At 51.4% G+C, this 14,890-nt stretch overlaps 1 protein-coding gene and 1 long non-coding RNA gene across 2 annotated transcripts in view; one reads left to right on the top strand and one right to left on the bottom strand.

Moving 5' to 3' along the window:
• Window positions 1–2,100: 2,100 nt before the first annotated feature.
• Window positions 2,101–10,143, bottom strand: GPR162 (G protein-coupled receptor 162). Its single transcript, XM_074934052.1, has 5 exons — window positions 9,904–10,143; window positions 5,296–7,190; window positions 4,198–4,387; window positions 3,539–3,690; window positions 2,101–3,291 (listed from the first exon to the last, which is right to left on the bottom strand). The coding sequence occupies exons 2-5, from the start codon at window positions 6,160–6,162 to the stop codon at window positions 2,761–2,763; spliced, it is 1,740 nt and encodes a 579-aa protein (XP_074790153.1). The 5' UTR covers window positions 6,163–7,190; window positions 9,904–10,143; the 3' UTR covers window positions 2,101–2,760.
• LOC141974389 (uncharacterized) overlaps window positions 9,095–14,890 on the top strand; it is a 23,130-nt gene continuing 17,334 nt past the window's right edge. The window contains exon 1 of the long non-coding RNA XR_012635737.1: window positions 9,095–9,215. This is a non-coding gene — a long non-coding RNA (uncharacterized LOC141974389). The remainder of the gene's footprint in view (window positions 9,216–14,890) is intronic.

The following is a 14,890-nucleotide window of genomic DNA, read 5'->3' as shown; positions in this document are numbered from 1 at the left end:
CAGCCTTCCCCTGTCTATGCTACCCCCTGCCCATGAATAAACTAGACCAGATCTGTAAGACAATCTCTTCTCAGGCTGATGCCCCTTTTGTCTGAACTGATGCCCCATGTTCATTCTCTCAGAATACACCTGAGAGACAGTCTAAGCTGTTACTGGTTAATGTACTCTTTGGATTCCACCACTGGAAACAGTGCCCCAGGGATACAGGGCCATGTATCCTATTCCCCAGTCCCTCTGGGCCAGCCAGTCCCTTCAACCTGGGGCAGAATTGAAATGGTGTCCTACAGGTGAAAGGCTCCATGAACATAAGAATGTAAGAATGGCCATACTGGGGCAGACCAACAGTCCATCTAGCCCAGTATCCTGTCTTCTGACAGGTTTCAGAGTAGCAGCCGTCTTAGTCTGTATCCGCAAAAAGAAGAGGAGTACTTGTGGCACCTTAGAGACTAACAAATTTATTTGAGCATAAGCTTTCGTGAGCTACAGCTCACCTCATCGGATGCATGCAAAAGGTTTTTTTTCTCTCCTGCTGGTAATAGCTCACCTTACCTGATCACTCTTATTACAGTGCGTATGGTAACACCCATTGTTTCATGTTCTCTGTGTATATAAATCTCCCCACTGTATTTTCCACTGCATACATCCGATGAAGTGAGCTGTAACTCACGAAAGCTTATGCTCAAATAAATTTGTTAGTCTCTAAGGTGCCACAAGTACTCCTCTTCTTTTGTCTTCTGACAGTGGCCAATGCCAGGTGCTTCAGAGAGAATGAACAGAGCAGGTAATCATCAAGTGATCCATCCCCTGTCGCCCATTCCCTTTGATCCAGTGACTGATACACTAGTCCACCTTTCAGCAGGGATGAAAGTAAGTCGAGTGACTTACCGGTATGCTGGGGCCAGCTCTGGCCCCCAGAAGGGGCGGGGCTGAGGGGGGTCAGAGCCAGCTCCAGCCCACCCTGTAGGATAAGTCCCCCCCTCCCCCACTGGGGTAGCAGCAGCAGCAGCCTGGGGAAGTGGCGGGGCTCCAGCAGCTATTTAAAGGACAGGGGCAGCAGAGGCAGTTGGAGCCCCGGCCCTTTAAATAGCTACCCCAGGGCTCTGGGGGCTATGTAAAGGGCCCGTGGCTCCCCTGCTTCTACTGCCCTGGTCCTTTAAATAGCCGCCGGAGCCCCGCTGCAGCTACTCCAAGGCTCCGGGGGCTATTTAAAGGGCCGGGGCGGTAGAAGCAGGGGAGCCCTGGGCCCTTTAAATAGCTGCCGGACCCCCCCTCCCCACCGCTACCCCAGGGCTCCAGCAGCGGGGCTCTGGAGGCAACCGCTACCTGGGGCTCCAGCCACTGCAGTACAGTGCACTGGCTCTTGCCTGAACGCCATACCGGGGCGTACCGGCTTACTTTCACCTCTGCCTCTCAGAGTTTGGTATGAAGGGGAAACTAGCCATGGTGTGTTATGGTTTCCAGCATGAATGAAGTTCAGTAGTGCTGTCCCTGGGGTCTGCATACAGTAGAGTCTTTTTTGTGCTCCTCTCCAGGATACCCTGGTTCTGTTTCTGAATCTGTGTTGGCAAATCTGTGAAGTGGGAAGGTCTGCAGCAGGTGCTCTACAGGTTGTGGGTGAGGGTCAGCTGGATGGATGGGCTTTTGGTGTCAGGGTTCAATTATAAAGCCAGGTTGCATTATACACCTAGGACAGCTCCTGCTGTTAACCCTCATCTTTGACCCTCCTTACCTGTCTGGCCTTCTTTCCTAATGTCCCCTGAACACCTCTATCTAATGCTGCCATGACAGTATCTTTACCCATTCCTGGGGGCTGTGAGTCCAGGCAGCCAAGATTAATCCTAATGCCTGTAAACAGGGAAACACTGCTCCATAAACAAAATGTTTTTTTCTTGTCTTCACTCTCATCATCTCCAGTGGATTTAACCACTCTCTGGAACAGGGCTGGTACAAAGTGGTGGTTTTTATTCTAAGTGGCATTAGTTGACATGTAAAAACACAAGCAGCCACCAGTGCCTTTTTACACTAGCACACGCATTCTTGGTGCCTTGGTGAAACTGAACCAGTGGTAGAAATGGTGGAAATTTTAGGAACAAAGTCTAGTGTGGATACAGCCTAAGTCACCCTTGAGACTGACAACAGAACTATCCCTCCTGTGTCCTGAAAATCCTCCCTGGTACAGTACTCCCCTTCACTTCCTGCCCTGCACTGTTGCTGTTAAATATCTGCGGCCTCCCACTCTAATCTGCTGCACTGTTAAGATGGGTGGCAGTGGGAGCTTTGCCTGTTCCTTATGTCCCTCCCCAGACGCCTGGGAAACTTCATTAAACATTTTGTCAATCACTTTGTTGCCACGGAAATGAGGTTATTATTAATACAGCATTTTAAAAACAGACACACATTGACACTCCAAATATAGAATTTTAATACTATTCTGTCCCCACTTCTGCTCTCAGGGGCATTTTCAGTGATGGGTGGAGCTAATAAGAGCGTGGACCTAATAAGGGGTGGAGCTAACAGAGGGCAACCCCCAAGTCATATTTATAACCTGTGAGCAGGCACAGGCTGCTCATGTCCCTGGCTCCTTCGTGTAGACCTGTTGCACTCATCCCCCAACCACCTCAGCATACATGGAGGTTGCCTTGTTTCTGCCAGCTGTTGAGAAATATGAGAACATAAATTATCCATTGGGTCCCAGGAGCTGGGGGACATTGACAGTTTTATTTAAGAATCCCAATGGCAGTGTATGTCTTTGATGCAGTCTCATAGGTTGAGCTCCCTGAAGGTATGTGCCTCACAGGCTTCAAGGGTCCTTTCATTAGCCTGCTGTCTGTCCTGCAGATGCCAGTCTTCACTGCCAGACAGTGAGCAGCGTCGCGCCCGATCAGGGCCCTCTTCCTCCTCCTCAGCACCCCCCAGGGAGAGGCGGCGGTCCCAGCGCAATGTGAGTGGGAGGCGGGAGTGGCGTGGACTGCAGGCTGGGGAGGGCAGAGGTGTCTCGTCGATGAATGTGGTGATCTCATCCCTGAAGAAGCAGGCGCTGGAGCTGGATCCTCTGGGGACCAGCCCCCCCTCAAGAAACTGTCGGAGAGTAGTCAGCTCATTTTCAGGGGGCCGCCGGCGGTGGTGGTAGTCATGCAGTTCAGGAGGAAGGAAGCCAGGGCCACCAGGCTTGCGGGGAGTGGCGACTCGGATGTCATCAGATGATGACCACTTGTGGAGAAAGGATGGAGTGGAGCGGTGGGAGGAGAAGATGTTAGTCTCATCGTGGGACATTCTCCGGGAGATGGGGACCTGAAAGAAGGTAAGGGGAGATGAAGGTGAGGGGAAGGGAGATACTGTGAGGCTTGGGGAAAGCCTCAGAGATAGAGTGAAAGAAGGAAAGAGTTTCAGAGATGGGAATCCATGGGTTATACACATATGGGAGGCTAGTGACCCCTTAAGACCCCAACAGAGTTCCAAGGAGGGGAATATCTGGGTGCGACACACAAGAGAGAAGGGACTGGAGGGTAGGGTGCCCCTTGCAGTCCCTACAACTCACCTGCAGATAGTGCACCCTGTCGTGGGGCAGCAGCATGTGACTCATTGGCAGCAGCTTGACGTCCCTGGGATCCCGTTTCACAGCCGCAGCGCCATTGGCATCAAATCGCACCTTGCAGATCCGCCCATCGCCGTAATCCTCACAGGCCCCATCTGGTGGCGATGGGGAGAAATGGTGCACAACACTGCCAGCTGGGAATCTCCTGTCACCACATGTTCAGGGAGCCTGCATACCCTCCTTTCACATTCCTTTGTTTTCAATGTGTCCCATAGCTCCTGCTGTCTGCCCTCTGAGCTCTCCCCTACCCTCTTCCCGCATGGCGAACCCCTCTTTACAGTTATCCCCGTCCTTGTTGGTCTAGGGAGTATTGGATCTACCCTGTCCCAGCTCACATCCTCAAATGTCTTGCCACCAGAATGAAGAGAAAGATGGAAGCTCGGATCACAATGTTGGGGAGGGGGGTCCCACTGTGGTTTGGAGGTTTACATCCTGTGTCTTGCCCCACCATCACAACCCCAGCTACAACCCTGAATCCTTCCTAGCCCCGCCAGTAGTACTCTGGCCCAACACCCAGTGCTGCCAGGCTCCCCCCTTTGCTGTCTGTCCCAGGGGCAGGGTTTGTGATGAGGGAGATGGAGGGAATATGAGGGGGGGCTTACCATCATCCCCCTCTTCCTCTGTCATGATGGCCACGCACTGCTCCCACACAGTGCGGACATCAGCTCGGTAGCGCTCGCAGGACCAGATGAAGGAGGGAAGCAGCAAGGTCTGAACCATGGAGCACCAGAGCACTGCCAGCACCATCCAGGTGGGGGCGGTATCATAGCGCAGGCTGAAGAAACTCACCACCTTGGGGGTGGGAAGGAAACAGACAGTGAGGGGGAGAGAAACATACATGGTCACAGAAAGAGAGAGGGGGAAGAGACAGACGGCATGAGAGTGAACTGTACAGTCAAATGACTGATTGGCAAAGGGTTCTTAAAATAATTGGTCTTGGGTTTTTGTTTTTTCAAAGTCTCCTTGTTTTGTCCCTTACAGATGTCATGAATGTGAAGGCTGGGCTGCCCTGGGTTTGCTGGAGGACATGGGGGCTTTGAGAGCACGTATTCTGCACTCTCACACGTTAACTGAAGGTGTGAGACCTATAGCAGCCATCCTTTCTCAACAGTGTTCATTATGCACAGGAGTTAAAATAGGTGTCTACAAAGCACAGTTTCTATTCCAGACCCCTGGTCTTGGTAATTCAGAGCTTTGCACTCCTTTCAGCTGTGGGGTTAGCACTTTAAAAAAAAAATTGAGCAAAAATAGTTTGTCCATTTTGAGAATAAGGCAAACATATTCCTGCTGCAGGAGAAGCAAATTCCTGCACCCTGAATGCCTTTAGAAAATACACAGGGCCAAATATAGAGACCTCTTGTTTGGGGAGAGGAGGCAGGTGACAGCCTCTTATCTAAAGTCTCAAGCAATAAGGAGGCTGGGTTAATTGTACACTGATCTCAGCGTGGAGCTAAAGGGACACAGAAAGGGGGCTTCCACATCCCTTCTCCAGTGGAACTCAGGCGAGGGCTAAATCACTCCAAGGAATGCAGCCCACAGTGGGGCAGACTGAGGGGGCTAGCTGAGCACTGCACTGAGCTGGAGACCACTTTACTACATTCTCCACCCTCTCTTGGCCACACCTGCCAATCCCTTGAGAAGGGAATTGGGGAGTGAGTTGGTGTCCTATTGAGGTGAAGAAGGGGCAGCCTACTCCTTACCAAGATGGGCACCCCGGTGAGTGTGTCATACAGGAAGACAATGGCGCTGATGAGGTTGGTCATCTGCATGGAGGTCTTGGCTGACTCTGAGCCATCCAGCGATGACCTCCTCTTGCCCCTGACATCCTCTACAACGATGGCTGGCACATTGAAGGTGTTGTGTGCTGAGGCGGGGAAGGAGGAGGAAGCTTCCTCTGTCTGCCGGTGACGACATCTTTGGTGCCTTTGGTGCGCCCACAGGGTCTGGTAGAAGGTGATGGCCACACACACCAAGCCCATAATGATCCCTCCCAGAAGCAGGAGGCTGAAGCAGACACCAAATCCCAGCCCAATCTTGCTGACGATGAACTGGCAGCCACGGGCATAATAGCGCTCACCATTGTTGTGCCAGCCAATGGAGGGCAGAGTGGAGAGGATGAATGACACCATCCAGATGCCCATCACTGCGTGCAGAGCCTGCTTCTTGGCATTACTCAGCCGGTAGTTTACTGGCCACCTCACCATCCACATACGGTGATAGGACAAGGAAGCCACTGTGAAGCAGGTGGCCAGGGCGAGGGTATAGTATGTGGAGACAAAGACCTTGCAGATGCTCTCGTTCCAGTCATAATCGGAGGACTCGCGCCGCAGCTGCACCACGGCATAAGTGGTGAGGGGAACAGCCGCCATGAGGATGTGGGTCCCAGCTAGGAAGCACAGCAGCAGCTCCAGGGGTTTGTGCTTCTGCTGCTTGGCTGTGATGCTCAGGATAATCCAGGAATTGGCCAGCAGGGCTAGCAGCCCGCATGCCAGCCACCACAACGAATTGTTGTGCAGGGTTGACTCTGACAGGTCACCCACGCTACTGCCTCCACCACGATGCATCATGTTTCCCACCTTAGGAGCTGGAGACAGGGTAGGAGGATCAAGCACAGGGACCCCGCACAGGGGCAGACAACTCTCGCCTCATCTGCTCTGGATAGGAAGCAAGGGGCATGCACAGGAGGGGTCACCAAGAAACATTGCCACAGGGCATATGGGAAGAGCTCTCTCTTTTTCTCTATCCCTTTCTTTGTGCAACCCTTTCAATCTGTTGCTCCTTCCCTCTTTTGCTCTCTTGTTATGTTTCTTTCACTCTTTTGATCACTTCCACTTATTCGCTCCCTTATTCTCTTTCCCTTCTCTTTCTTTTCTGTCTCCCTCCTTTTCTCTGTCTTTCTCACTATCACTTGTTAGAGCTTCCCCTCTCTCTCCCACACATGCTTTCTTTTATTTCCTCTCCCTCTGTTCATCCTCTCTCCCCCTTTACTCCCTCCGAGATGGATCCCCTGCTTCATGCTCCATCCATATACGCCCAGTCTGAGTGAGACCTGCTCTCAGTTCCACCTTTTCCTGGGGCCTGTGAGGACTACACCCAAGTAAACAGGTGTCTCTGGGGCTCAGACCTGTCCAGATATTTCAGTGGGATGCAACTATGTGCCAGATCTTGGCATCTCAGTTCTGGTGTCTTAAGGGATGGAGGGTGGGGGGAGGGCTAACAGAGGGGTTCAGAGAGGCTGTGGGCATAATGGTGGGGTTGGCAAATGCACAGTGCACAGTCCCCCACTCACCAAACACCACAGCCTCAGGGAGCTAATGATATCTGCCCCCCAGCCCTGCTGAAGCTGTAAAAGGGTGGGGGGAAGGAGGGGCAATGGAGGGTGGAGGGAAGGAGAGGCAATGATCTAATCTGTCCAGGGTGCCCCAACCACCAGCCCTGCACACTGTCCTTTCTGCCACTCCCAGAGCTTGTTCTGTTCCTACAAGTCCCCCTCCTCTGGGCAAGGTGCAGGGCTCAACCAGTGAACAACTGGGGGACAGTGAGAAGGGAAGATCCTTTTCCCAGGCTCCCTTGGAGATTCAGGGCTCAAGATTCACTGCAGAAGGGGGAGAAAAGAGAAAAGGCAATTTAAGATATTTCCATCTCCCCAACTCTCTCAACATTCACACACACAAATAGAGCATTCTGATCTAGGCTGTGCAGGGTTCTCCCCAGTGGCTTTAGATAATAGACTATCCAGATGCATGCCTGTCCTGACCTGCAGCCCCCGCAGATCCAGGTCTGGCTCCCCTGCACCCACTCTCATTTCTGCTGACTCCTGACCTGCTGCCTGCCTCAGCCCCTGCCATACTGGTCCTGGGATCCCCTCACACAACACTTCTGCTGATGCACCTCAGTCCTGATCCCCAAGCCGCTGCCCTGTGCTTCCAGTTGTGAATCTTTAGTACAAAGCTGTAAAGCACCTCAAGCCTGTCTTACAAACCCTCTCCCTCCTGGATTTCAGGCCTCAGACCCTCACATCTCTGCAGATACACTTCTGTCTTGATCCACAGTACCTATGCTATTTCACACTTGGGTTCCCCACCCAAAGCTTTGCTAATGCCCCTTATTTGAGATGTATCCTCCCATCCCCCTAATATTCCAGTTCTGGGTCCAGCTATGCCAGTGGCCTCCTGACCCACAGACATCCTGCTGTTCAAGTCTTAGCCCAACACATTTCTGCCATGGCACCTCAATTCTGATCAATAGCTATTCCAGGCCTGGACCCTCACACAAAGCTCTAAGCATGCCCCTCAATCCTGACCTGGAGGACCCAAGCTATTCCTATCCTTAGTTCCCTGCATATCTCTTATGGTGGCCCCCAATCCTGCTCTGCACTAGCCTCATACTATTCCAGCCTTGGGCTCCCCACAAAGTCCTGCCAATGCCCCTCTGTCCTGCCCTGAAGCTCTCCTGATATTCCAATGCTGGGCTCCCCACACAGACCTGCCAATGCCCCTCAGTCCTGCCCTGCAACCCCCCTGCTATTCCAGTCCTTAGGTCACATTATTTCTCTGCCAATATCCTCAAATCTTAATCCACAGTCCACTGTACCATCTCTGGTCACCCCACAGAGTTCTGATGATGCATTTAAATCTTGACCCACACACCTTAAATTCAAGTCCTGGGACAATATACACAGCTCAGCTAGTGCACCTCAATCCTGACCTGCATCCACTTGCTATGTGAGTTCTAGACTCCTGATACACAGCTCTACTGATGCACCACAATCCTGACCTGCAGCACCCACAGCTATATCAGTCCTGGATTATCTGCACATCTCTGCTGCTGCCCCTCAGTTCTGACCCACACAAACCCCTGCCATTCCAGGCCTGGCCTCCCACATTGCCCTGCCAATGCTACTCAGTACTGCAATGCAACCTCCCCTGGTATTGCAATGCTGGGCTCCCCACGCAGCTCTGCCAATGCCTCTCAATCCTGACCTATTCAGATCTCCTATTCCAGTTCTTCGTTCTGATGCACCTCAATTCCTGACCTGCAGCCTCTCTTTTTATCCTCAGCCTCATCTTTCACCCTCCACTCTTGCAATCTGAGCCCCTGTAGCTCCTTTCACTCTGCGAAGGTGCTGAGGCATGTGACTGGACCAGCCTGTCCTCCATGACTGGATTTAAAGACCCCAAGTCTCCCCACTTTGTGGGCTTTTTTAACATACCATCACCCTTGCAGTTAGGCCTGTGGCCTTTGGAGACAGTTATGAAGCTAAAGACCCCCTAATAATCCAAGGAGACGGTATTTTATTGGAGGGGAAATTTCCAGGCCCCACTGTCTCATGTGCCCACCCACACCTGTCACTACACCAGCCAGGACCCCTCCTGTTTTCCATGGGGTCCAAATCTGCTCCCAGGCACTGGGTGGGTGGCTCATGGTGTCTGGGTCTCAGAAGCTTTCTGCTGGCAGATCCCTGTCCCTGTCCCCTTGCTTGCCTGGGCTTCCTGTCAAAAGGCCACCCTCCCACCATCCACCCTGCCAGCTGGGAAGTGCAGCTCATGGACTCGTGACTCAGGGAAAGGCAGAAGAGGAAAGGTCTGAGATGAAGATGACCCAAAAGGAGAGTGAGTGGGTGAGAGAGCCCTAAAGCCTAACAGAGATGGAGCAAGGCGGGAGTATCTGTCTGGCTGTGCTGCCTGGGGCGGGGGGGAGGAAAGGTGCGAGGGCCAGGCCGGAGCTGCAGGGCCTCTTCCACCCACCTTGTCCTTTTGTCTCCTGCCCGAGGCACAGAAACTGGAAAGGGTTACAAAGAAGTTGCCATGGTTATTGCTAAGTGGTGGAGGGGCACTGGGGGCAAAGGATGAAGGGAGCAGTGCAGGGACAGGGCAAGCTGGTTTCCTTTTCCCCTCGAGAGGGATGCAGGGGGGAGCACAAAGGAAAAGAAGGAAAAAGTGTTGGCTGGATAGAATAAGAGCCAGGGAAAGAAGGACAGAGAGGGACAGGGACAAGGTGCAGAGGGCCCCATGGCCAGCAGAATACTGACCAAAAGAGTGATAAGGCCTTAGAGCACAAGCCTCTGTGTGTGGAGGTGACAGTCACCTCCAGGGCAGGAGATGCATCCCGATGGGCTGAGAGTGAGAGGGGAGGGGGAGTGGGGGGGGAGTGGGAGGGGGAGTGCCAAGGGGGGCACACTTGGAGATCGCTAGAGAAGAGGGAAGGTCGAGGCAGGGGGAAAGGAGGAAAAGGCGAAATGCAGCGAAGGGCCAGCCCCCTCCCCCTGGCCACACACTGGCGTCTGGAGCTGAAGGGACCCATCTTACCTCTCGCTGGTGCTGGCGCTGCCATGGCGACCGGAGCATCTCTCCTTGTGTGTGCGGGCGGCTCTGCCGTCCCCCGCTCGCTCCCTCGGCCCACATGCCCCAGCCACAGGGCGCCGCAGGCAGCGGGGCTCGTCCCCGCCAGCCGCCCGCCCGCCCGCCGGAGTGACAGCAAGCGAGCGCGAGATGGAGGGAGCAGCGCTGGCTCCGGATCAGTGGCGCGGGGATCGCCTGTGCTCAGCAGGGAGGGGGGCGGGTGGCGGGGCGAGGAGATACAGGGCTCAGGCTTAATGGCTGAATCGATCGTCTATTAGTGTGTGTGTGTGTGTGTGTGTGTGTGTGAGAGAGAGAGAGAGTGAGTGTGAGTCCCTCCCCTCCGCACTCCCCGAGGCGGGTGTTGTTCTGCTGGGCTTCCGAGCGGTTTGTTTCCTGTTGGGAGTAGGAGGAGTGTGTGTGTAGGGTGCTCTGTTGTGTGTTAGCCTGGGAGAGGCCAGGCTGGTGTCTGCGTGCCCTGCAGGTATGAGGGCGTGCCTAGGTTACGGAGCAGACAGGCTGGTGTGTTACAAGTGTGAGTTGTGTGTGTACTCGGAGAGAGTAGGCTGGTGTGTATTACAGGTGTGAGATCTGTGCAAGTGTGTAAGGGAGAGGGAAGACTGGCCTGTGTGGGTGACAGGTATGTGTGTGAGGCAGAGGGTATACTGGGTGTGAGTGGGGTATGTGGGCAGGAGAGGGCAGGCTGGGGTGTGTATGTGTGTATAGGCTGGGGTGTGCGTGTTACAGCTACAGAGCAGGGCCCAGCCCTGGTTTCTGAGCTGGTTCTTGGCATGATTCAGCTGTAAGGGTAGCTAAGGACAGGCTGGGTTCAGCACTCATTCAGATGCAAGGCACCCACTGTCAGCAGCAGGTAATTTCCCAGGTGCAGCCAAAGCATTCCAATCTGTCTGGCTCTGTCCCATCCTCCCCTTGCTCCCCCACCTTGGACAAATTTGGAGACCCAGATGGACTGGGACTGAGATCCCTCCTGGGCAGAAGTTGAGGAGTCCCTGCCCCCAAGAGAAGGAATTGTGGGGAGGGAGCCAGGGTATGAGATGGAGTCAGAGAGAGAGACTCAGGGGCTTAAGTTACAAGAGGCCATGGAGGGGCTGGTGGCTTCAGAGAGGTCTCTGCATGAGATGAGACCCCAAGAGCTGCCTGGGATGGGTCAGGGTATGGAGATCTGACTCAGCTGGATGGTGGGGTCAGTCAGCTGGTCTGGGGCCTTCCCCCACCATCATTCAACAGCCTGATCCCAGGTCAGGGGTATGGGGAAGGCTGGGATAAAGGGGGCTGGGGGCAATGCCCAGTCAATATCACCTCTCAGACCAGAAGTGTGAAGCTCCAGGACCCATTGAATCCAGTGGGACTAGAAGGTTTTCCCAGGACAATGGACACCCACAAATCCCTCCCTCCTCAGTGTGAGGACCCCTTAGTGAGGTGACTGCACCAGCCAGAGTCCTCATGTATGTTATTTCTAGAAGCTGGCATCTCCCTCTATTAGAATTATTACTATTTATGCAGGGTATTTCCAAGACACCAATTTAACCATAAATTCCTTTATTAAATCCAATGGCTGAACTGTATTTATACATTTGCTTTAATATGCCTCAAAAGCCTAAATAATAAGCAATTTATTACATCCAAACAGCAACAACACATTGATAAGCATTTGATCAAGATACTTAAACATGGGCTAAAGCAAGTGGTGCTTAGACCCATATTGGTCGGCTCCAACTTGGCCAAGCAGCTCTTAGCAATGAACCTTTTAAGAGTTTACTTTTTTATACTCTTTAGCAAACAAGTAACATCATTGCCAATTATCAGACCTTAACTAAGACCAGATGAAGACGTTTCTTATGTAGCCAGTTATTTACTGCATCTTGTACCCAGTTAACCATGTTTTATTTCTATTACTTTAGACCAGACCGTAAAAAGATAACACTGGTATTTTGAAGGGTCCCTACAAGTTTAACACAACTCTTCTTTCTTGTGTTCTCATTCTTTTTGGTTCCACGCTTTGAGTCTATGTGCTCATGCTAATATTGCAACTAAATTTAAAACCATAATTCTCCCATATCTAATGAGGGCCTAGATTCCTACATCTTTCCTCCATCTGGGCTAAGGATGGGATGGGAGTCAAGGGTTCAAGATACATAGAGATCCTGTGGTCCTCCCAGCTTTGCTGTGCTCACTCAAAATGCAGTGCTCATGCCTGACATGAGACCAGGGCACCAAGTGATTTCATCTGAGCTCAACTGGCTGGGGAGGGGTTGGGTCCCAGATATAGCCATCTGTTGTGCTGTGGAACCTTGTGGCTCTTGGTGGTGTAGAGTGATGAAACAGCAAGTTAAGGGTGGCGGGGGTGGTAATTTCATAAGAACCAAAGAGATCTGCTCTCAATCAAGGCATTTTTGCATCTTATTAGCACCTGGGCATGTGGCCCATTTCAGAGGACATGAGCAGAAATAGGACAATATCAGGGTAAAAATGGCTTCATGTCAGGCAGAGAGACATAGACAGAATGAGATGAGCAGGGATAGAGGGCCCACTTCATCCTTATCCTTTACTCCAAAGAGTCTGTCCTGGCTCCTGGCTTGATACCAGGTTTTCTCAGTTGGCACTGGCAAAAGGGATGTGCTAGGGGCATTCCCAAAATGTGAGAGTGGCCACAAAGCCACTGTGTTCAGGTCATTTCTAGGAACATAGGAATTGCCAGACCAGATTAGCCCAGAGTGGTCCATTTAGTCCAGTCTCCTGTCTCTGACAATGTTCTGTAGCAGATGCTTCAGAGGAAGGGTCAAGAAACTCCCTGGGGACAATTTATGGAATAACCTGCCCCTGGGAGTAATTTTTTCCCAGTTGCTGTCACTTAGTGGTTGGTTTATGCCTTGAATTAGGAGGATTTGTATCCATAGCTTCCAACTGGTGTGCAGATCTGTTTGTGACATTTTATTAAAATTCTTTAATGAGACAATTTGCATAATTTCAAATAATTTGCATAAACCCATATACTTCATCTTAAAAATATGTGTGTGCTTAGTGCTGGTGAAAGGTGTTGGCTTGTCTGTTCTGCGGAACGAAAGCCTGTTTATCTACAGGATATCAGCAGGGGAAGCTTCCCACCCATACTGCCTTGCCAGCCTACCTCAACTCTCATCTGGGGTAACTTCCTCTAGGGGTAACGAGTATTTCATGGTCCAGCTTTTGGCAGCTTTTGGCCTTGCTGCTGTGCCTGCTAATCAATGAAAGTGTAGTGGTGAAGAGAGCTGGGCAGGAAAAGGTCATGCTGTTTCACGGAGCATTCTGATATTTCCAGGTATGATTTTGCTCCCATTTGGAATGGAACCGCACAATTTCAAAATTCTCTGTGAAAGGGAAGGGAGTTCCAACTTCAAGGCAATGTGCCTGGCAGATTGCCCTGGAACCCTGAGCTCTGTAGCAGCCTGCTGGCTGAGCTTGCAAGGAGCTGGGCAGGTGAGCTGGCAGGAAATAGGCAGGTTTCTAATGGGACCTGGCTGGCAGGCTGGAACACTGCCTGGATTCCAGAGGAACATGGCCGAAATTGAATCATCTCCACAAAATGTTTTGATTTCAATGAATTGGCAAATTCTGACAAAAAATATTGCATCAGCTTTTTTCTGACCAGCTCCAGCTGAGTTTGTAACGGGAGAGCTGGAAGTCAGCTCCCACAAACTCATCTTCTAGAGGGGCCACCAAACATCTGTTAGTTAGGAACAACTGGGCTGGGCTGGGTTCAAGTTGATGATTTAGATGCAAAAGGCTCTGTAGCTCATTAGCAATGCCTGGAGACATCCAGTCCCCAGTAAGTGTTCATGTTACACTTTCAGGGATAAAGCTTGCTTTCTGGAAAAATAAGCGTCTGACTTTTCAGGAACTGACACACCCAGGTTCTTCCATTCTCTGGACACGCAGAGCATGTGTGCACTTTGAGGGTCTCAGGGCCCAGGTCAGCTGATTCAGGCTTACAGGGCTGGTGCTCGGGGCTAAAATTTGCAATGTTGATTGCAGGCTGGAGCCCAAGGTCTGAAACCTTTCCCCCTTGCGGGATCTCAGACCCTGGGCTGCAGACAGAGCCTGAACATCTACACTGCAGTTTTATAGCCCCTTAAGCCATGAGCGCCTGAGTCAGCTGGCTTGGCTAGTCGTGGCTGTGCCACAGGTCTTGTATTGCAGTGTAGATGTACCCAGAGGCAAAATCTTCCACACACTGCTCTCACTCTCCTTCAAACACATGCTACTGTGAAATGTCCCGCCTTGTTCTTAAAGGGACAACTCCTATTAACAATTATACAAACATTAAAAGTACAACAAATATTGATGCAACGTCCAAATTCACCTCTAAATATAATCTTTTGCTAAATAAAATAATTTTAATAATTATCCAGGGCTCCCACACTAGCTGAAAGAGGGTCATAGGTATAGCTATTTTTCAGGACACCACAAGTCATCAATAGGCCTTGAAGCCATGACCCTTCACTCCACAGCACAGCTATCAGCTACTTGAACAACTGCTAATGGAAGCAGCCTATTAACTTCTTTGTGGAGCAGGTCACAGAGGTTCCTTACAACACACACTCTGCCAATGGATTACACAACTATTGTGAGTCAGCACTGGAATGCTGAATATCAGGATTCCTGGGTTCTCTTTCTGCCTCTGTGAGCAGAGTGTGGTGTAATGGTTAGAGACAACACAGAGAAACACGCAATTTGGCATGTTACTTCTAAAAGGCTGTATAGCTGTAATGTGGGCCTTTCATATTAAAGATTGAGAGTCTATTTCAGCTTTGTCTGAAGTAATTGAGTGAAACCACTCATTTCTCTTATCTGAAAAAATGGATGAATGATAGTTGCATAAAGTAAGAGGACACAAGGCCTTGATTAATATGGGTTATTATGACCCGCACAGAAATACTAACAGCAGGTAGTGGAAGAG

The sequence above is a fragment of the Natator depressus genome, chromosome 1 (genome assembly GCF_965152275.1).
Source record: "Natator depressus isolate rNatDep1 chromosome 1, rNatDep2.hap1, whole genome shotgun sequence".
NCBI lineage: Eukaryota > Metazoa > Chordata > Testudines > Cheloniidae > Natator > Natator depressus.
Note: the sequence above shows the minus strand (reverse complement) of the source record. Positions and strands in the feature narration are given on the sequence as shown.